Source organism: Lissotriton vulgaris, chromosome 2_1 (assembly GCF_964263255.1).
Source record: "Lissotriton vulgaris chromosome 2_1, aLisVul1.2, whole genome shotgun sequence".
Classification (NCBI taxonomy): Eukaryota; Metazoa; Chordata; class Amphibia; order Caudata; family Salamandridae; genus Lissotriton; species Lissotriton vulgaris.
The window spans coordinates 950,709,663-950,731,898 of record NC_141687.1 but is presented as its reverse complement, the minus strand read 5'-3'; the positions used below and the strand labels follow the sequence as shown (position 1 = coordinate 950,731,898).

The 22,236-nt window shown below is 46.5% G+C and overlaps 1 protein-coding gene across 1 annotated transcript in view; it reads right to left on the bottom strand.

Annotated features, from left to right (window-relative positions):
• The window catches only part of CLSPN (claspin), a 202,306-nt gene that overhangs the window by 88,509 nt on the left and 91,561 nt on the right, over positions 1-22,236 (bottom strand). The window contains exon 9 of the mRNA XM_086954200.1: positions 8,008-8,116. Coding sequence (XP_086810326.1) covers positions 8,008-8,116 — 109 coding nt within the window. The remainder of the gene's footprint in view (positions 1-8,007; positions 8,117-22,236) is intronic.

Sequence of the window (22,236 nt, the reverse complement as noted above, 5' to 3'; positions counted from 1 at the left end):
CTAATTCGCCCGCACAAGCGGGGAATTAGTGCCACATGGGTGGAGCCGCCCGTGACTCATGATGGCGTGGAGCCGTCATGAGCACGGAAAGAGTTAGAGACCAGGTCTTGTTTTGTAAACAATAAAAATAATCAGTAAAAAAATATCAGTACCAGTGGCAAATAGTGGGAGTGACCATTACACAAAGGGGCACTTTTCCTAAAGCAAGTGGATTTGTTTCCATATCAAGAAGATCTGAATGCTCCTAGTGTTACTCCTAAAAGGATGAGGATAACAGAAGAAAATCTGCTCAACACTTCAGGCCTAAATACATCCTTTACCCTGTTCTCGTCATGAGATAGGAGCAGATGCATTTAAAATAATTTAGATTTTTTTTTTAAGTAAGCCGACAGACACGAAGACTGAAGCCTCCAGTGACGGTGATGGGACAGTTAGTGGTGTCCGCACTGGTAACACAAGGGTCCAGCAATGAGCCCAAGTACCCATCTATAGAGCAAACATCTATGGTACGGCTGAGATCCTGATTACTCTACTTCGGTCATCCAGCAAACAGTAACTGAGTCAGAAGAAGTGTCATATCCCTGAGCAATTACAACAGAGGACCTGATCATCATGAACTTCACCCTACTCGCAAGAGTTTGGGAGACTCGGGGGAAATGGCGGCCGTTGGTTAGCGGCGGTCGGACGCTTTCTCTCTGCCGGGGCACACAAAGAGTGTAAAATAATGGATGTACTCACCTTTTGAACGTTTCAGTCTTCTGAAGGGTTCTGGATGGTGTGTACGTTTTCTGGACCGTTGAAGTTAGTCGGTGCGGGTTGTGTTTTTCGGAATCCGGCATCCAGAAGGCGTTTGGCGGTGGTGCACTCCAGGCGTCCGTAAGCCGACGCGGGCAGGGAGTGCCAAACTCTATGGGAAGGAGCTCTCGCATACCGGTGAGGCGCCAAAGCTCTGTCTGATTACGGAGTTGGATCGTTGGTGCGGGACTGCTGGAAGGAAAGGGCTTGGTAGGCTTGTCTTTTTTTTGGTACGGATTGTTTTTGGGCAGAGGACCGTTCAGCCAGGAATTTGGTTGGGCAATTTGCGCTTCCCTTTTCGTATTGGGCGCTGCTGAGATACACCCCCTCCAACTAGTTATACTTTCTTTTGCTCTGGGTTCTGTGAGGTGGATTGTTGCTGGGGCTTCCTTCGTGTATTCTGCTCCCTTCATTTGTTTTGCTCAGTTCATGTGTTCTGCTCCCCCTGTTTGATGGTTAGTGGATGGGTTTGGGGGCCGACGTGTCTTCCAGCCAGAGCACATTGTGTTGGCATTCCTGGTTGATTTGGGCTCCGACTTCTATAGGGGGATATCGCAGTACACTGGCTTATCATCTTGCACAATCGTGCATACAACCCATCAAATAGACTCGTCGTCTTTGTGTACAGTTTAAATGGGCGGAGGAGGAGAAGGGGTTGGACATAGGGTGACTGCGGAGGATTGTGGCCGTGCGCTGGGGGTTAGTGGTTGATAAGGATCCCTGTAGTCTTTTGGCAGGGGGGGGTGAGAAGCCTTAGGAGATCTAGGGGGGCGTGGCAGTTCCCCAACTTAGAGGACAGGTTTCTTAGGAGTCCCCTCGAGTTTCCAGCACGCCCGGAGGGATGGTGAGGTGCCGGGTTTTCCAGGCTCAGCACCGTAAAATTAAAATAGAGGTGGCGGTCAGGGGGAAAACGACACCACGGGGGGGGGGGCGCTGGCTGGAAGCGGCAGAGCGAATCTAGTGCGGGAGTTGCAGCCGCCGATTCCATTCAGGAGTTTCAGTAGTCGAGTGACTGCCTATACCTTTTTGCGCTGTGTCACCAAGTCAGGAGTGATACCCACAAAAAGTTTACTAAATTATCCACCCTATAAAATAAACAAATAAAATAAAACAAATTAAAAGTATAGAAAGTCAATGGATTGAGGGTGTGGGAAGTGATCTGTTGGACCCAAAGAAAACAGTATTCAATGCTTGGCCTCCTCAGATGACCCCAGTAAGGAGGAAGGGGCGAGATTGGGGGCCCAAACTGAAGGTTTAGCGTGGTGGAGCCGAGGAGGAAAGACAAGAAGAGCCAGGAACAGGACTCACTAAACTAGATAGATATACCCTCAGAAGTAGGGATATCTGGGGCCAAAACCGGTCACCCCCAGAGACGGACAATAGAGACCAACATCCAGAACCAAGATCTCAAAACCTACCCAAAACTCAGCCCCGGTTCAGAATAAAAAGGCTTCTCCGGGAAAGACTCCTATTGGTAAAAACGAAAGAAACAGTCGAAGGCAAGCTCAGGTAGTTCACGTGTTACTCCTTCACTTAAATCATATTGCACAGTCCAAGATACACTGCCTATAACGAATACATCAATGGATTCCATAGAGCCTATAGGGCTAAAGAACAGATTTGATCCCCTGGCTCTTCAAACTGATGTTGGTGCTAGCATTAGTACCTCTACACTTCCCCCCTCTAAAGAAAAAGACAATATGGAGACTCAATCTACTGAGGAAGCGATCCCAGTCAACAGCTGTGGTGGCATACAATTAAATCCCCCATGAGGCAATTTAATTGTAACAGACGAGACGGAACCAAGGGGCTCCCAATATCAACAAGCTGCACGGGAGCTCACCCCGGCACAGAGGACTTACTAACAACTCTCTTAAAAGAAGTAAGAGATAAATTTGCTATCTCCGAGAGTAACCAACTGAAAATACTAATGGCTTGTGATACTCTAGAGGCTAAAATGAATGAGCTATCTGAAAGAGTAGGGGAAGTGGAGTCAGCCGTAGAGGAACTTAAAAAGCAAGTAGATAAAAATACATGGGACATTCGAACAATAAGGAGGCGACTAAATGTTGCTGGAAAAGATAGAAAGTTTGGAAAATAACGAACTGAGAAATAACATCAGGCTCTTGAATATTCCTGAAGACACGGAGTGTGGGGACATCAGAACCTTTATAATCAAACTGCTTGCAGAATTACACCCTGAAATTGAGAAGCAAATTCTGGATGATGACATACAAAAAGTACATCAGGACCCATTTTTTAAATGACCAGGGAAAAGAAATCCAAGAAGGATTTTAGTGAACTTTAAAACCTAGGTACTCAAATAGAAAATCTTGGCAGCAGGTTTAAAAGCAGGAATGTATAAAAGAGCAGATTGGTCATTCTGTGTAAGGTCAGATATTTCCCATATAACTCAGAACAAACAGTGGGAGTTAGGGAAATCGATGCAGGAACTGAGAAATTGGGTCCCACATCAAATTTACGCTTCCCTGCCTCTCTCAAAGTCATGTTGAACATTAAAATGTTAAACTTTAAGGATCCGGAAGAAGCAAATATATTAATTGAGCAAATAAATAGCACATCCAAATGAATAGATCTACGTGTGTAGTGCCAGATCAGAGAGAGAGCCAAAAATTAGAAATATCCAATCTTACCTCTATCAGAAGCAAGGTAGGGTTCCCCAGGGGAGGGTGGGGTGGCTCACATAAAATGGAAAAATTAAAAATATCATACATGGGGTGGGGGAGCAAGCGGGGAAAAAGAAAAAAAAATGTCCTCATTCATTCTTTTAATGTCAAGGGTGGTATGTAGACTTTGGGGGCCTCTGTTAGAATATAAATGACAATAGGGAATTCAGAATGTCCCGGGTCGGCTCTTATGAACAAGGGAAAGATAAATAAAATACGAACCATATCTTGGAATGTCAACGGGCTAAGGGTTTCCTCTAGAAGGAAAAGAATATTAGAATATTTAAAAATGTCGGAGTGTAATGTTATTTTGGTTCAAGAATCGCACTTACTTAAAAAGGAGTGGGAGGGGGTTGTAAAACAGCATACGTGGATTGAACTCTGCATCTGTACAACACATTCCTGTACAGTAAAAGGAGTAGCCATCTTAATTAATAAATCAGCCCTGGCTATGTTAGGGGAATGTACGGTAGACTCTCTGGGAAGGTGGGTTATCGCCAGAGTCAAGATAAAAAATATGTGGACATCCTTTGTAAGCTACTACAGGCCAAACCTAGACGGCCATGCCACCCTAAATACTCTACTTTTCCACCTAGTAAATATAAACAAGCACATTATAATGGGGGGACTTCAATATGGTCCTTGACCCAAATCAAGGCTCTACATCAACTAGAGTAGGTTCTAATTCTCCAAACATTAGAATGGCCTTGAGACAATTAATGTCAGACATTGGGCTTGTTGATATTTGGAGAGAGGAGTTCAAGGAACACAAGACATTTGGTGGTAAGTTCACCTTTAACAACAAAAAGTGTGGACATCGCTCCAGAATGGACTTCTTTTTAATTGACTTTGCCACAAGCAGAAACATTAATTCAGTTAGACATGTCCCGGAACATGTTTCTGATCATTCAGCAGTTGCGTTAGAAAAGGAAGTGGGAGCAAGTTCTCCCCCGCGGAGATGGACAATTAACTGAGTATTATTACAAGATGGTGAAGTAATTGAAAAGTTGAAGGGGGAGACAAAGGAATTTTTTGAAAATAATGTAAACTCTGCATCCTCCCAAATAATTTGGGATACATATAAGGCCTACTTAAAAGGCTCTTTAATAGCTATATTGTTCTTCCAGGCCAAAAAGATGAAAGAGGAATCCACAAAAATTGGAAGCGGATATTCAGAAGCTGCAGGAGCAGCTAGAACAAGATCAGGGGAATTCTAACTTTCTTAGAGAAATAAACATTGCGAGTCATAAGCTCGCTGACTTTTTAGAAATTCGAATTTAAAAAAAGTGGGACGCCAGTAAATTATCAAATCATGATTATGGTGAGGGTTGCAGAAATCTCTTGGCGTGGAAAACCAAGGTAGACCAAACAAGAAACTGGATTAGGGACCTCCGATGCTCGAGTACTGGTAACATCATTTCGGATGATTCCAAAATAGAAGAGGCCTTTGTCCAGTTCTTTCAGACTTTATACACGGATGAGACTCCACTTGAGGAAGCTAGAATGGAGGAATTTCTGCCAGGTATAGCTCTTCCCTCCCTACATCGAGATGAAAAAGAACAATTAAATCTCCCCATATCTAAAGAAGAGATCATTCAATCGATTAGCTCTCTAACAAGGGGGAAAGCGGCCGGTCCAGATTCAATCCCCAACTAAGTTTATATCAGTCTAAGGGACAAACTTGTTCCTTTCCTCCTTCAACTTTTTAATTCTTGCTTTATTGAAGGTCTGAGCCCCACGGCTTCCTGGGAAGAGGCCACTATTATTTTATTAAAACCAGATAAAAATCCTAGACTCTGAGTCTTATAGACGCATTTCACTTTTAAATTGCGATCACAAGATTAATTCCCAGATAATCACCAAACGCCTGAATAAAGTAATGGGCAGCCTAATCCACCCAGACCAAAAAGTGTTTATTAAAGGGAGACAACTCAGTGAATTGACCCATGACCTAATTGCGGCGATGGACATGGCACAGACCCATAAAATCCCTTTGGCAGCAGCCAAAGCTTTTGATCGGGACAACTGGACTTTCCTGTTTAAAGTAATTAAACATCTTGATTTAGGCAAAAATCTATTGTTGGCAATCAAAGCCATTTATAAGAACCCTACTGCCAAAATTCTTATTAATGGGAAACCAACCAAATAGTCCATAATATTTAAAAAAGCTTTGATTAAGTTTGAAAAATTCACTAAAAAGTCAGATCACAGTTGCAATCATGGGGGCGGTTCTCACTTTCACTATTAGGAAATCAAATCTACTGAAAATGTAGATCCTGCCAAAGTACACCTTTCTGTTTAACTCTATTCCCCTAGATTTTCCAAAAGTGTGGTTTAAAAAGGTGCAGGGCCTTTTTTTAGTTTTATTTGGGGAAACAAAAATCCTAGAATCTCCCTAAAAAAAAAAACTGAGAAATAAAAAAGCTTATGGCGGCATAGCAACCCCTGATCTATTTTTATACTTTTCATTTAAAAAACTTTTGACAACTATTACTGGAAAGCAAATTCTTTTCTCCACTCTATAAGGCCCTCACAGCAGAGTTTTCCCAACAAGCGGGGTGTTTCTTATTAAAATTCGGGCGCCCAAAATACTTTAAGATCAAATTAAAGATGCTTGTTTCTGATATAAAGCGTTGGTACCACGTTAGATGTCTTTTAAAGATTCTATACTACAATGAGGCAGTTCCCGTTTGGGATTCCCCTGGAACACCCTTATGTCTGTAAGACGTCCTTGCAACCCCCATTGGCACGTGCGGTATCACTACCTGGGGACAACTTTTAAGCAAAACTGATTTCCTGGCCCCATTTTTCGGCGGTTTGTGAGGGTTCCGTTTCGAAGTTTAAATATTATCAGTTGGGCAGTTGGGCAAGATCGGTGGGCAAAGAGTTACAAGAGAATTTGGGACTGGCATCAAAAATTTGCGCCTATAAAACAAAGCCTAAAGAAGTAGCAGAGTGGTACTGGTTACTAGACCAAAACGGAGAAGATATGCAGGTCACATTCAATGAGTCTTGGAAGAAGGACCTGCCGGATGAAGACCTTGATATAATTGGGCAAGTATCTATGTCTTTTTTATGGTCATATGTGAATGCTGCACCATTAAAAAAAATCACCTCTTCCCAGTACATAAAGCCTATTGGACACCCGAGAAATTATCGAAAATGGGTAGTCAAGAAATCAAGAAGTGCCCAAAATGTGGAAAAGAAAAAGCAAATTAGGTGCATATGTTTTGGAGTTGCCCGGTAATATATTTGTTTAGGCAGAAAATAGGTAAGACCATTTCAAATATTATGGGTTTGGAAATAAAATTAACAACGGTGGCTATAATATTTGGGATATTGCCAAGGGACCTAACTTGGGGTTTTTTAACAAAAAAAAAACAGCATTGTTTTTCACTCCAATACTTCTGGCACGAAGAGAATTGTGGATTAAATGGATCTTAGCATGTCCTCTGACCGAAGATGGATGGATACATTCCTTCCAAAGGGTAGCAAAATTGGATCAAGCTGGTACAAAGCGAAAGAAAACTATTATCTGGGAAATCTGGGATAATTGAGTGCAGAGGAGTTCTGGGACTTAGGTTGAAATTTTCTGGTCAGGGGTTTTACACTAGTTAAGGTATGATAACATTCTGAAATATAGATTTATGGTTTTCCTATTCACGTATGCTGGGTTAGTGAGGGGGCACAGGTGCAGATTATTTAGTGTTGTCTGCCCAAGGATTACAAAACATGCTGTAAATAGTCCCCAAGGATTGGGGTTATTAGAGGCGCAAGCACCTTTCAAGAATCAAGATTGAGGGTGGCCCTCTCACAATAAAGCCGAAGGGAAATTCTTCCGGAGTCTTAGGACATTCCACCTCTCCGTAAAGAGTGACGGAAACCCTGCCTAAACACCTGGCTACCTGTGATAGGCGGAAAACTTGAATTTAAAGCATATTTACAAGATATATGAGGACTTTAAAAAAGAAGAAAAAAAAAGAGTTTGGGAGGCTCACCTTGAGCTTCGAATACAGATTTAGACACAGAGAATGGTACATGTGAAAGTTTGAGTCACAGGCATTGGAGTTATGATCGGAGCCCAAATATCTCACATCTCTGACTGGAGTCGGTCTCTCCAGGCTTGAATATGTAATTGGCTGGAAGCTATAGCTAAACCTCAAATCCCCAAAAAAATACAGAAATCCCCAAGACACTGGAGTGCCACATCATATTTTTCTTGAAAATAACCACACAATTTCAGGGCATGCAACATTAGAACCTTGGGGTGAGGTGTGTATGGTATCAGGTGTCCTGACTGAACATCTTAAAAAAGGTTTCAGATCCAGTGCTTACACACAGAAACTTCTTAGATGAGGAATCTACGAGTAGGTGTATCCTTTCGAAACCATATTTTATATCCACAACAGCATACAAGAAAAAAAAAAAGGCGCAATATCAAGTTCCATCACTTTTCTGCTGCAGTCCACCATGTGAAAGGCTGCAGGGAATATGAGCTACCTCATGTTTTTATCATGTTTGTTACCTTTCTGTCGGGAAGGAACCTGAACAAAGTGCTACTGCTTCAGCCATTGGATCATCAGTCTCCTTCGGCTCCTTTGAAGACACAGCTGAGCCTTGGGTTGAAGAGTCTGCTGTGAAACAAAAGATTAACAAAATAAAATGTTACTCAAGCTTACTATGGCAGGCGGTGTGGTGTATGGGACCTACATATCTGAAGGCAAAGCACAATACGGCACACAAGAAAAAGGCAAAAGCAGTCTTATGGTGGCTCGTTAACCTATTCTATCAGTTTTTTCCTACTTCCCACCTTGTGACTTTCCTTCTCCTGGAGGAACCAGAAATTGCTTCTCAAAATCATTAATGCAAAGCATTACACAATGAGTAACACTATTTGCTTCCTACAAAGCAATGCCTTATTCCCTAAATTGGTGCACACACTTCAGTTTAAAAAGAAAAGTTAAGGGACACTAGAAGTTGTCATGATTTAGCTCAGAGCGTTAGGAAAAGGGACTACATTACCCAGGAGCCTTTGCTGTATTGGCCGGATATAGCGATGTCTGGCCGGGGAGACGTTGCACGTGATTCTGTTTGGAGTTCTAGCGGGAGCGGCTGGCTCTCGTACCAGAGTTTTCCTTGGTTTGGGCTTACGCGGAGATAGGCGTCTGATGAAGAAGGCGTGCGGTCACGGTTCAGGTACCGCTATTCATCTGCAGCAAAGAAGAGCGGCTGGCTCTCGAGTGCTGCGGGTGTCCTATTTTCGTTTCAGCGTTCTAACCGGATTACGTACCCGCAATTCGGGTAAACTCGGTTTGGTTGTTTTTGCTGGAGACTGTAGCCTTTCTGTTCAAGTAGCGGAATGACAGGGGGGCCCCTCCGCATTGCCGTCACGAATTAGTGACGTTTCTTGGATTATTCTTGTGGAATATAAAGACCAAAGCGGGCGGCGGTGGGGACTACTACGCCCTACCATGTTTGGTTTGTTTTAGAGCTTGGGAAAAAGACTCTGGTAGCAACTGGTGTGGATGAAATAATCCATATCCTATTCTACAAGGAAAACTGTGAAGGGTATAGCTTCTCTTAATTACTCTGCGCATGACATTTAACTGGGGGAAACTGGATATTGTCAAGACTAGATTGACACCCTTGGAATGCTTTTTGATTTAGTTCCTTTGAATTAGGGGGTATGTAATATAGATGAGCATAATATACATAGTTGCTTAGATATACATGTATGCATTTATCCCAATTGTGGTTCTTGTATTGCTTAGGGGAAAAAGGCGCCCTGAGTTACCGCTTCACTTATACAGAGGATTGAGACAGCACAGGTGAATTACTGACCTTGTAGCGAGAATTGAATGAGAGTAGGTTTTCATGTATGTGTAATTAACCTGAAGTGTGTTCTCTTTTACAGCATCCATTCCCCGCTGTCCCCTTCCATCCCTTGCCTGTTTTTTCCCTCCCCGTATCCCTTGAACACCCTGTGTTTATTGATCAGGGTGTTCGGGAGGTCCGGAGGTGGAGCATTATTACTGCGAACGGATCCTGCAGAGTGCCGACCTGACAGAAGTAGCTTTACCCTAAAGGTATGTTCTGGCTCAGTAACAGCACAGGATAATTTTGACTGAAAAAGAAGAATTGAAATCATAGAGGAAAAAAATAGCATAAAAAGGCCAAGGAGGTGTTTAAAAAGAGGTTACTGTCAAACTGTGCATCACTTCAAGAGTATTCAAGGATGGCACTTGCTGGTCAATGTGGAGAAAGTACTAAAAAAAGCAGTGCTGCACCTCAGATGCATACAAGGAGAATTCACAAGAGCTGCCTTAGTTCTGAAGAAATGGGCATAAACATTAGAAGAAAAATCGCCTCATACATAGGGAAACAATGAGAGACATAAAAGCAAACCCAACTGATGAACAATACTAGAGGCAACTTTAGCTGCATCAGTGCAAACAATGTGAGATGCAGAGCTAAAAGAAGGATATCCAGCTACACAGGGAAACCGTGTTGCAACACTGGAATGTACTAGCCAAACAATGCTATGAAAGAGGCTCAAGGTTCATCCCCTTCAGGGTTTAAAGTGCGAGTTACTTACCGTTGGTAACAACGTATCTGGTAGAGATGATTCTAGCTGCAGATTCCTTCACGTAGAATTATCCCCAGGCGTGAGACTGGATCCAGAAACTTTTTTTGCCACAGCATCCCTGCACGCCGGAGGCGGGGCGAACCCGCCCAAGCGTCGTCCGTGTACGTGACACGTCTGAGAGGTCACATAAGACCCGCCCCGGCGCGCCTACGTCAGTTTTCTTTGGAGAACTTTTCCGCACCACAACGCGGAACCACCAGATAAACTGTGGAAGCATGGGAACAGTGTGCAAAGAACAGAACAAGCATTTACAATGCAATGGTCTTGGCAGCATTAAAGGTAGAGCTATTGGCATTGCTCATTTTTTTATTTTTTAAAATCATAAATAGATGGCATTGTCATTTACATTGGCAATAGCTTCATCACGTGCATATGCAAGACCTATTGCATTAGCACCCACACACACAGTAAGTAGTAGAGTGAGAAGTCGCTAGTGAGTAGGAGAGAGTTATTAGTAAAGAGTATTATGAATGAATGAATGAAAGTTAATTTATAGTGCGCGGACTTAGCCCAACGGGCATCAAGGCGCAGTCCACACAAACATATATACTCATACAGAAAAATGTAAAAATAAAAATTTAATGATAAGCCTGAGAGAAGAGCCAAGTCTTCAAAAGCTTCTGGAAAGTGGCCAGAGAGGGTTGGTTGGAGAGTTCGGGGGGGGGGGGATTGTTCCACAGTTTAGGGGCAAGAGTAGAGAAGGCTCTTCCACCCCATTTGACCTTTTTAAATCTGGGGACGACGAGCAGATTTCTTGAGGATGAACGGAGGGATCTTTTAGGAGAATAAGGACTGACAAGAGTCTTTATACCCTTGGGCCAGAGCCAAAAACTGCCCTGTGGGCCAGACAGATGAGCTTGAAGGAAATCCTGGCATGCATGGGTAGCCAATGGAGATCCTTCCTGGCCTGAATTGCGGAAAATAGCCTAGGTAGCTTTAGGACCATCCTAGCAGCAGAATTTTGGACCATCTGGAGGCGATGGAGGGATTTCTCATTTATGCCCCCATACAGCGCATTACAGTAGTCGAGCCTGGAAGATACCAGGGCGACTGTTGCCTGCTTGCAAGCGTCAAATGACAGGTAGGGGGTGATCTTTTTCAGCATGCGGATGGTATTGCAGCAGGTGGATACTGTTCTGTTGACCTGGAGGTCAAAGGAGAGGGCCGAGTCTATGAGGACACCAAGGTTCCTGGCTGAATTGGTAGGTTTAGGGCAGTCTCCCAAAGAGGGGGGCCACCAGTCTTCGGACCAGATGTCATGGTTTCCTCCAAAGACTAGGACCTCTTTCTTCTCCCCATTGAGTTTTAAGTAGTTACGCACCATCCATTGCGAGACTGCCTCCATACAAGTTCGAAATTTGGAGGCAGCCTCTTTGGTCGGTGAGGTGGTGGAAATGATGATCTAGGTATCGTCTGCATAGGACAGAATTTAATACCCAAAAGATCTTATTACCTCGCCAAGTGGGGTTACATAGATGTTAAATAACAGAGGGCTCAGGGAGGAGCCCTGAGGAACCCCACATTGCACGGCCTGGGGAGGGGGGGGGTGGACAAAAAACCACCAAGCGGGACCCTTTGCTGTCTCTGGGTTAGGAAAGAGGATAAAAGACTCAAGGCATTTCCCCCTACCCCTATCCCCTTCAGCCGGTCTACCAGGATGGAAGGGGATAGGGTATCAAATGCTGCTACAAGATCAAGTAGCACCAATAATGCGGTCTGCCCTCTGTCCACCTAAGACGCGCCTCAAGTATTTTTGCCGGGGCAGGGGGCAGAGATATTGGACGGAAGTTTTTTAAGACTTCAGGATTTAGGGAGGGTTTCTTTAGAAGGGGCTTGACAACTGCCGATTTCCAGGGAATTGGAAAAGACCCCTCATCTATGGCCATGTTCATGACCTGCAGAAGAGGAGGAAGAACGGTCTCTCTGCAGGACTTCACGATCTTTAGAGGACATGGATCAAGAGGCGAACATGATTTGGAGGTATCAAGGAGGCAAATTAGTTCGTCCAGTGTCAGATGTGGAAATTTGAAGAAATTGGACGAAGGGTCCACTTCAGGGGTTTCATTGTGTGAGATGCAGAAGGGAGGAGACCGAGGTACCTTATTGGCATCCAGTTCAGTATTACGAGATTTAAGGGAGACATAAATGTCAGAGATTTTAGTTTGAAAGAAGCTTGCGATATCATCGCAAAGCTACTGCGACTCATTCACTGATTCAATAGTTTTATGTGTAGATAGAGTGTCAATGATTTTAAAGAGCTCTCTGGATGATTTCAGTGAGGAAGTGATCTTGCTGAAATAGTTCTTTTTCTCTTTCGCTATGGCCTTTTTATATTCTCTCAGGGCTGTCTTATGTAGGTTTTTCCCCTTGGGGCCAGGGCAGGCATACCAAGCTCTCTTCTTCTGTAAACATTTCTGCCGTAGTAATCTAAGATGTTCCGAGAACCAGGGTGGCGAGGGACTTTTCTGGGCCGAATAGTGTTTTTTAGGGGGTGCTAGCAGGTCCACAGTGTTGGAAAGAGCAGCAGATAGGCCTAGGGCAGCTTTATTTACATCAAGCAGAGAGAGGGGGTGAAAGTCAGCCAGGAAAGGGGAGAGTGTAGTGTTAGATATATATTATTATAGTTTCTTCTGTTCTCACATCCTTTCCTTTTGGTATGGTCAGAATCAGAGGGAGTCGTATTGAGAAAGAAAGGAATTACCCTATGGTAGGACCAGGACAGAGGGATCGGGGTTCCGATTGTCAATCTGGTGTCATTTGAGAAAATACCATCCAAGGTATGTCTGGCAGTGTGAGTGGGGCCTCCAACAAGTTGTTTAAGCCCACAGGAGGATAGACCCTCGAGTAGAGCTTTAGTGTTGTTATCCTCGAGTGATTCCAAATGAAAATTGAAGTCACCGAGGAGAGTGAAATTAGTCCTACTGATAAACGGCTCCAACAATGTAAGTAGATTATAACAGAAATTAGTCTTTGGGCCAGGGGGCCTATAGCAAAGAATACCAACAAAGGAAGCAGAGGGATCTAACTGTATAGTAAAGTGCAGTGCCTCATAATTCTCCATGGGGGATGAGAGGGGGTTGAAACAACAGGTAAAGCCATCTCTACACATAATTCCAGTCCTCCTCCCCTGCACCTAGTGTGGTCCATTCTGGTCAGGGCATAGCCATCAGGAATAGCCTTGACTAGATCAGGGCCGGATGAAGCCGAGCCCCATGTCTCTGTTATAAAGACCCAGAAAGGCTGCCTCTGTGTTACAAATTCGTTGAATGCGGTCTTGTTTTTAATCAGCGATCTGGCGTTAATGAGAAAGCCAGCTAGATTTTCCGGAGGTTCGATGGACTTAGCCTTCATCTGGCGTTTCCTAGGTGGTCTTAGATGAACAGATAGGGGGGGTATTACAGCCACATTTGTTGAGAGATAGGCTCTCTAGGGGAATGGTATGGTGACACGGCAATGAAAGGGGTCTTAGTGAGAGCAGGGTGGCAAGTATGTCCGCCTCCTGTTTGGTGGGAGAGTAATGGAGACCGTCCTGCCCGTCCTGCAGCCCGTCCTGCAGCCCGTCCTGCAGCCCGTCCTCGGCGCAGACGGGCGCAGACGGGCGCAGACGGGCTGGACTCTGGCGTGACTCCGGCGGTGATCCGGCACGTCCGCAGCACGCGTCCGCTGCGCAGAGGCATTGCAGTTTCTTTTATGGGCTTGGCGACTAGAGCGCTGCAGGGGAATGGCCGCCGCTAATCTGAAAGGTTAGAGTGCCTCAATCCTAAATCGGCTGGGCACCAGTAATGCGGATCGATGATTTAGCGGTTTCAGGAGCTGGGTGGTCAGTGAGTGGCTTTCCTAAACTGTTTTTAAAGCAAGTCTTAAAAACACGACGATTTTAAAAAGTCTTTGGCTTTCCAGTCAGGCACATAGAACATAGAAGCCAATAAGGCTTAACATACAGCACACCACCTCCCCGCTTCCACCTCAGGAGGGAACAACACTCAGCATTCCCTCACATTACATTAGAAAGCGCAACAGAGCTATGTGAATAATAACAGCTGTGAGCCCGTTCCAGAGGTGCATCATCAGAGCTGTGTGAATAATAACTGCGTCAGCCCCGTGCCGGAGGTGCAACATCAAAGTTGTGTGAATAATAACAGCTGTGAGCACCTGCCCGAGGTGCATCATCAGAGCTGTGTGAATAACTGTCAGCCCCGTGCCTGAGGTGCATCATCAGAGCTGTGTGAATAACTGCGTCGGCCGCGTGCCCGGGGTGCATCATCAGAGCTGTGTGAATAACTGCGTCAGCCCCGCGCCTGAGGTGCATCATCAGAGCTGTGTCCATAAATGCGTCAGCCCAGTGTCCGAGGTGCATCATCAGAGCTGTGTGAATAACTACGTCAGCCCAGTGCCCGAGGTGCATCATCAGAGCTGTGTGAATAACTTCGTCAGCCCCGTGCCCGAGGTGCATCATCAGAGCTGTATGAATAACTGCGTCGGCCCCGTGCCCGAGGTGCATCATCAGAGCTGTGTGAATAACTGCGTCAGCGAATTCTTTTCTACTCCCAGTTTGATAGACCACCATCACACGTTGACCCAGATCGCTGTCCCCGGATAACCCCCAGGTCGTAACTTTCCCTGTGCGACCCGGCCTTAGCCTCCTCTGCAGTTACCTGGCGTCGCTCCCCAACGAAAGGCAGAGGCGGTGGGGTTCCATGAGGCTGTTGCTCGCCGTGGGACATCAGACCGCACCGCTGCGGGGAATGTCCCCCAGGTGACCCAGGCAGTGGGGTGCACCTCCTGCGCTTAGGAGACTGGGACTGGGGGCTAAGCAGGGCCTCGAACCCCATGGGCCGCTTCAGAGTGCCTGCTGCCTTCCGTGAAGCCGGCCAGGAAGAGAGCAGTTATCGGCGCGCGGCAGAGACGCTGGCGTCGTGAGCGTGCGCGCGACCAAATCTGCGCCTGGCCAGCTCTTGTCGCTCCCTCTCCCATTCACAATGCTGCGTGCGTGCACAGCTCTTGTCGCGTTTCGTCGGCTGAAATGATCTCTATAGTACTCTGGCAAGAACTTGCTTCACGCGTTTCTAGCCAAGACCTAAAAATTGTAAAGAAACGGTGACTAGCAACACCACACAGAGTAGTGCCAACACCGCAGAAGCCAAAGGCAGGAAAAGAAGAAAGAACAAGCAGAGCCCTGCACAGCCACCCTGCCAGCACATGGACAGCCTCCAACACCTGTGCCCCAGAGGCAAGCTACATGTGTAAAGACATGCACACGTAGTAACCTACCACCCCCATTCTGAGCAAGGAAGGGGACCAGTCCCAAGGCAGACAGAGACAACAACTTCCCAACCACCCTAACAGAGCACAACCACCCACAGGGACAAGGACAAGACATGGCCAGATGACCAGTAATCAGAGGATAGCAAAGGAAAGGAAGGGAAGGACAGAGATAGAAAGCAATCCCCCCTAAACCTGGAGAAGCCAGAGCAGCAGGACACCAGAGCACCAGAGCACCGGAACCCCATCCTCCAAAGAACCAAGGAGGAATAAACCACCCCCAGGCGGAGCCATCCATTAAGAACAAGGAAGGGATTCACAGGAGACACATCCCCCCAACTGGAGGCGAGCACCGAAGACCAGCCCAAGGGTCCTCGCGGAATAAGGGAGGACCGTAAAGGAATCTGCGGCTAGAATCGTCTCTACCAGATACATCGTTACCGAAGCACCCCATTCCCCCACAAGGCAACATAACTTCCGTCCAATGCCAAGAAAGGAAGAGAGGAAGAAGAAGCCTAGATAACCCAAGGAAGCGAGGGAAAAGAAGGCAAACCCACTCCAGATGGAGAGCAACCTGTCAGCCAGTACAGCGCCGGCAGTCAAAAGCCGCCAGTAACAAGAAGAACAGCCCAAGACCCCAGGAAGGCCGAGTAGGCGGCACATGGCAAGGAAGAACACAGGATCATCCCAGATCTCAGGACAGTAGCAGGGAGAGGAGGAGGAGATGCCCGGGCACACTACTACAAGTGGCCACGCACACGACCTCAAGAAGCAAAAGCAACCTACATAAACACCACGGAGAACAGGTACCCGAAGATGACCAGAACCCCCTAGCAGAACGCAAGCCATATGACAGCTACCACTACCCCACATGGGGTACATTATGTCCCAAAATATGAGAACCCTCTTTGGAAAAACTTCCGCAGCAGAGAAAAAAAAACCAAAAGATCCATGGAGGGAAAAAAAAAACACCCCACGAAAGGTTTGACAAGCAGCCCAAGCAAGCAGAAGGCCTAATCACAGGGCCAAGTCTGTGCAATAACTCTGGCAGAACACACACACAATCAACAAAAGGGCCTTCCAGCAGCCAACAATGCCAAGTCCCAAGGAAGGACGCAAATGGCCAGAAAGCACAAATTACTTCCCTTCGGTAACTATATATCTGTAAGAAACAGTAGTTCGTGTTAGATTCCTTACCTTAGAATATCCCCAGGCGTCAGACTGGATCCGGAAAGTTTTCGTCAGCAGTACCCCTGCACGTCAGTAGGCGTCGTCTGGGGCTCCGCGTCGGTCTTCGGCGTTGTGATCGCCGGAATGACGTCGGAGTACTTGGACGCCGCCCTCTCGCGCTGACGTCAGTTCTGTACATAGATTTCCGCTCCTGGAATGCAGAGCCATGAGAGAAACCAACACTGGTGCCATAAAACTAGGGCCCTGAAAGAGAGGACCTTAACCCTAGATATCAGTTCGCAGAACAGGGAGGATGGGTGGGGCAGCAAGGAATCTAACACTAACTAATGTTTCTTACAGATATATCGTTACCGAAGGTAAGTAACTTGTGCATCTGAAATAAACAGGTTAGTGTTAGATTCCTTACCTTAGAATAGATACCACAGCAATACCAACCCCGGTGGTGGGTCTGTGGCGGTGGCGTCAAGCCATGTTCCTATCCACAGGCTGTCCTGTGGCGGGCCTGGACCAAGTGCCCAGAAGAAGGTCTGACAAGGCCTTATTAAACGGCAGCAGAGGCTCAGCCGAGCTTGACTGCGGTTTAAGTACCTCAGTGAGGAGGTTAGTCCTCACGGCCGCGACGGGGAGCTCAAGGCCCAGGGCCTTGGCCGCCCTCATCAGCACCACGCTATAAGCAGCCCCCTCCTCCGTAGCCACGCTAGGAGGGGAGACAAAGCCAGTGTCTGGCGAAGTGTCCAGCCCACTGGCCTCCCCAAGCTCTCCTGTCCAGTCCACAGAAGACTGACACTATTGTGCCCAAGGGTCCACAGACCCCTCCCAATCCTCCTCATCACCCACAGCCTGGTACTCAGGCTCAAAAGATGGGGCCGGGTCATTGAAATATAATTCTCCTAGCGGCGTCTAATCGCTCCGACGCCAGACCCGAATCGAGGACAGGACCAGGGTCGACGTCGTCCTGGGACGGCGCCGGGGGCGACACCCGAGGGGCCGGCGTCCGCGAGGTCGTTGAGTCGACTGGCGACTACCCGGACCCAGAACCGGACCCAGTGGGGCCCTGCGGCGTCGGGACCGAAGTCGCCGACAGTGCCGAGGCCGAAGCCCCGGACGGCGCCGGTGCCGAAGCAACTGGCCCGCGTGGGGAACCAGTCGAAACCGCTTAGCCCGAAGGCGCCGCGGAACCCGACGGGGGAGCGAGCACCCTCATGGCCATGAGGAAGTCAGCAATCTCCCCTGGCGTTGCGTCCTGCCCAGGGACCGGCGGGTGTGGGGGAGGCCGCGACACCTGCGGAGCCGTGTGGGCGGTGTCACCCGAACCCCCGGCCGCGTCGCGCGATCGTCGGGGGGGGGAGGGGGGGGGGGGGGGGGGGGGGAGTCAGAAGAGCGATGGTGCCTCTTCGACTTCTTGTGCCTCTTACGTGAGGACTTAGAGCCCGAAGACCGATGACAACTCCCGGAACTGTGGGGGCTCCGGCCCCGCGACCGGTCCCTCGACCTCCTTTCGGACCGGGACCTCGAGCGGCACGGGGCAGACTGCCGAAGCTCGAGTCGCCTACGGGACCGCTCCCGTCTAGCCTTAGACGTCAGGACCCGGCAGTCGGACCAGGACTTGTCATCGTGGTCCAGGCCCAAACAGTGCAGGCACCAGCGATGGGGGTCGGTAACCGACATCAGTCGGTTGCAGTCGGCGCAGGGCTTGAACCCGGGCATCCCTACCGGCACCGTCGGAGTCAATAGACTTCGAAAAATGGATCAAAAAGGATCTCAAAAGGTTAGTCAAAAAGTGACTTGGGTACAACTTTTTCCAGATCTGCGCTAGCTGGCGCAGAAAAAAGAAGAACTGACGTCCGCACGTGGAAGCGGCGCCTAAGTACGCAAAAAATTTCTGGATCCAGTCTGACGCCTGGGGATATTCTAAGGTAAGGAATCTATCACTAACGTGTCTCTTTCAGATACTAGTGATGTGAAAGTGAACACAGTAAACACAAGAGGATGATAGTCCGAACGCTGAAACTTTTGAGACACTCACCCAGAGTCACAGATCTGGGTTGAATCCATCATAGTTCTTTAGATCACATAGGTACCCCAGTTCACACCCAGCCATATGCGAATTGGAACAGTCCAGGACGAACTGCCAAGCCAGGTCTTCCCTGACTGGAAACAAGCATCGAGGGACCGGTTTCGGGGTAACATTCCTCATCAGCCAGAATAGCTTGAATCCAGTGGCAAAGTGAGCAAGGTACCCACGTCAGGGCATACCCTGCCAACATAGGGCGAACAAATACACAAGGAGATGATGGAAGGAGCTCTGAAACCTTTCAGACATTCACCGCCAGCCACAGATCTTGGTTGAATCCATCACCGTTCTTTAGCTCACTTTGCCACCCTAGTTCAGACCCAGCCATATGCAAGTCAGTCTTGACCCTGTTCCTCATGGGAACAGTCCAGCCCGAACTGCCAGCCAAGGGAAAGTGAACACCCAATCCAAGATTGTCAACAGTGATCACATCGGTGCATTAGGCAGGATTTCCAGCAGTAATGGAAACAAGTATCTGCAATGCAATAGGTCTTGCATTTATACTAATTTGAGCCATTGGCATTGTAAATATCAATGCCTTTTATTTGTGTTTTGGGTTTTAAAACCAACAAAAGGCATTGTCATTTACAATGCCAATAGCTTAAACTCTTGCAAATTCGAGACCTATTGCATTCCAAATGCTTGAAGGCATCGCTGAGGTGCCCCTTCAATCTTCCATTGACCCTGAAGAGCTCCTACTTTGCTATGAATTAAATTAACAAGCAAGTGGTCACAATAGCGCACGAGAGACCTTCCTGCAGTAAGAGAAACTCATTAAAGAAAATAATGCTTACAGACTAAGAATGCCATGTTACAACCGAAGTAAAAGAGCCAGTTCTCATGGGAGGTTACAAATGAAGACAAGGTGCTACGAAGGAGGGACTAACAAGTCTATTAACGACTCGGCAGCCAGCATTTTCGAAGGACAATGACAGAAGCCAATGACGAATATGGGCAGAGAGGGGGTAGGGCTTCAAGTACATACTCCAATACAGCATGGCTCGCAGAGCAGCGCATCAGAGCAAGGGCGAGAATGTTTCTCAGTACGTTTAAAAATTCACTTTTAATAAATATATTGCTAAAACATGATGCAATAGTGCACTGTCATTTACAAACAGCCATTTTCTATTGTAACAGCCACAAACCATTCACATTAACATGCAGTTTACTGAAAAATACAGCATATAGACAATCTGTAGAAAATGGGTTTAGGCAAAAATATTGTTCATTTGCACATCACAAGTGTTCTGATTGGTAAAAAAAGATTTTAATAGGATAAAAACCAATCGCAGTTACAATAAAATGTGCTTTCATAACAACTATAATACATTATTTTGAAATGTTTTTACAGTTCATATACAAGCTTTTTATAAGGCTCTGTTTTTTAAAAAAAAAAAACAGACGTCCATCCTGTAGTTTATTTCACACTCTTTTAAGCACAATTGTCACAGTTCACTTTACCAAATCCTCGAACTTTGCAGTCAGAGAACGAAAAGTAAACATCAACCTCCAGGATAAAATTAGCCTCAAATTTAAGAGAACATAAGATGACAATTGACCTCTGTCACAGCAAACGTGACAAGGTAAAAGAAAGATTTAAAGGCATCTCTGTTGTCAGCTCACCGAATGAGCCAGTAGCCCCTAAAAATAGCTTACCTCTCTGTTGTCAGCTCACCGAATGAGCCAGTAGCCCCTAAAAATAGCTTACCCTGATAAAATATTACCCACCGTAGCAAGTGGAAGAATAGATTTTTTTCAAGGCCTGATGAAGTACACACCAAATACGCAAGGACAAGATGGCGGTCCCCTTGGGGCATCACAAACTGATAAAGTGCAAACCTATGTTGAAGCTCTTTCGAAAACTGCATCACAACAGGGGATTTAAATACATAGGGCTGATCAGGCAATCGCAAGAAGGCAGGGAGGGCCTAAATATAATCTTTAACTGAGGCCGGAGCAAGGCCTGGCTGGCTTAGATAGAGATCAAATAGAACGTCAGACAGTTTGGCCTGGTGGAGATCAATCTAGCAAGTGCCACACCAAACCACAAATGTGTCCCTACGGCAGGCATATACAGTTTGTCGAGGGACATCTAACAGCCCTGATGAAGTCAACTGCCTCCGAAGGAAGGTTGGAGACGTTCAACTGTTGCTGCTCAATATCCATACATGAAGGTAGAGGTTGCGAAGGTCAGACTGGAGAACTGACCTTTCTTCTACTACAGCATGACCAGAGGGCAGATGCTCAAGCCCAGATGTTCTGGATACCATTCCCATACTCTCTCCAAGCAACAAACGCCATGGAAACTCAAAAGAGTAGACATGCTGACATTGCACATTCTTAGCTATGGCGAACAGATAAAGCCAAAGTTCTCCCCATTCACGGAAGAAACTTTGCGCCACCTCCGGGCGGCAACTGCCAATTGTGATCTCTAGGAACAGATGACAATGGTCTCGGCCAGTCCTTCTCGGTCAGTCCTGCACTATGAGAGTAATTTCTGGTCTTGCAGACTTTCACCATACAGGTGGGATGAATGGATCAGTGGAAAATCAATAGAAAAGACCTGACCAACTGATCCAAATGGCCATGCCCACTGAATTTGGTTCTGGCACTGCAGACACTAAGTCTTTTTGTTTGGCACCATTGTAAAGAGATCCAACAACAGAGTTATCTACTCCCTGAAGATGCTTTGTGCAACTTTGTCAGCCAGGACTCATTCGTTAAGATTCCTCATAACAGTGACTGAGGAATCCACCTGTTAGTTTAAAGTGTCCCCAAAGTGTACTGCTTTTAGTGTAAGAACTCAGACGCGGGCCCACAGTCAGATCTTCTGTGTCTCCAGATAAAGCCGTCTAAACCTTGTGCCACCCTGTTTGCTTAGGCAGTGCATGGTTGTGGTGTTGTCCGTTTGTTTCAAAATGTTCATCAACCAAGGCAGAAGGAAAGCCTTGGGAGCCAGGCGGACCACTGTGCGCACCAAACAGCTGAAGTGATACAAGCTCTCCTTGTCTTTCAAACAGCCTTGAGCTGACAGATGGCTCTGACGTGCTTCCTATCCTGTCAGACATGCATTTGTTTTAATGATCACTGATGGCGTTTCTTTTTAAAATTAACTCCTTTGAGAAGATTATCTTTTGCACCACCATGCAAGTGATCGGTCACTGAGAGGGCTAACTGCAGTTTACCTTTCTAACTGTCCAGTCTTTGAATCCATTGATCTTCCTCAGCAGGAAATGCTTGGTCTCTTCTGCAGCTTCCATCTCAAGATAACGAAGATACAGGATATCTTATAATTAAGGCTCCCTGGTTCCTGTTTTTACGGATTTTTACAGACATATACAGACAGAAAACAATGTGTTTTCTGACTGCATTTATTTTTTAAAATGGATAAATACAGAAAATGTGCTTCTTTTCAGTGACTCTTTGTGCTGTCTTTCATGAACTTAGCCCAACAGCTGAGCAGATGGACAGCATGAGAAATTAAAGAACTGGATGACATTTCTTTAAATAACTCCATTTGTCAACATACATTTGTGGTATAGTGCTAATATTTGCCAGTGGATGTACGGTTATGTAATATC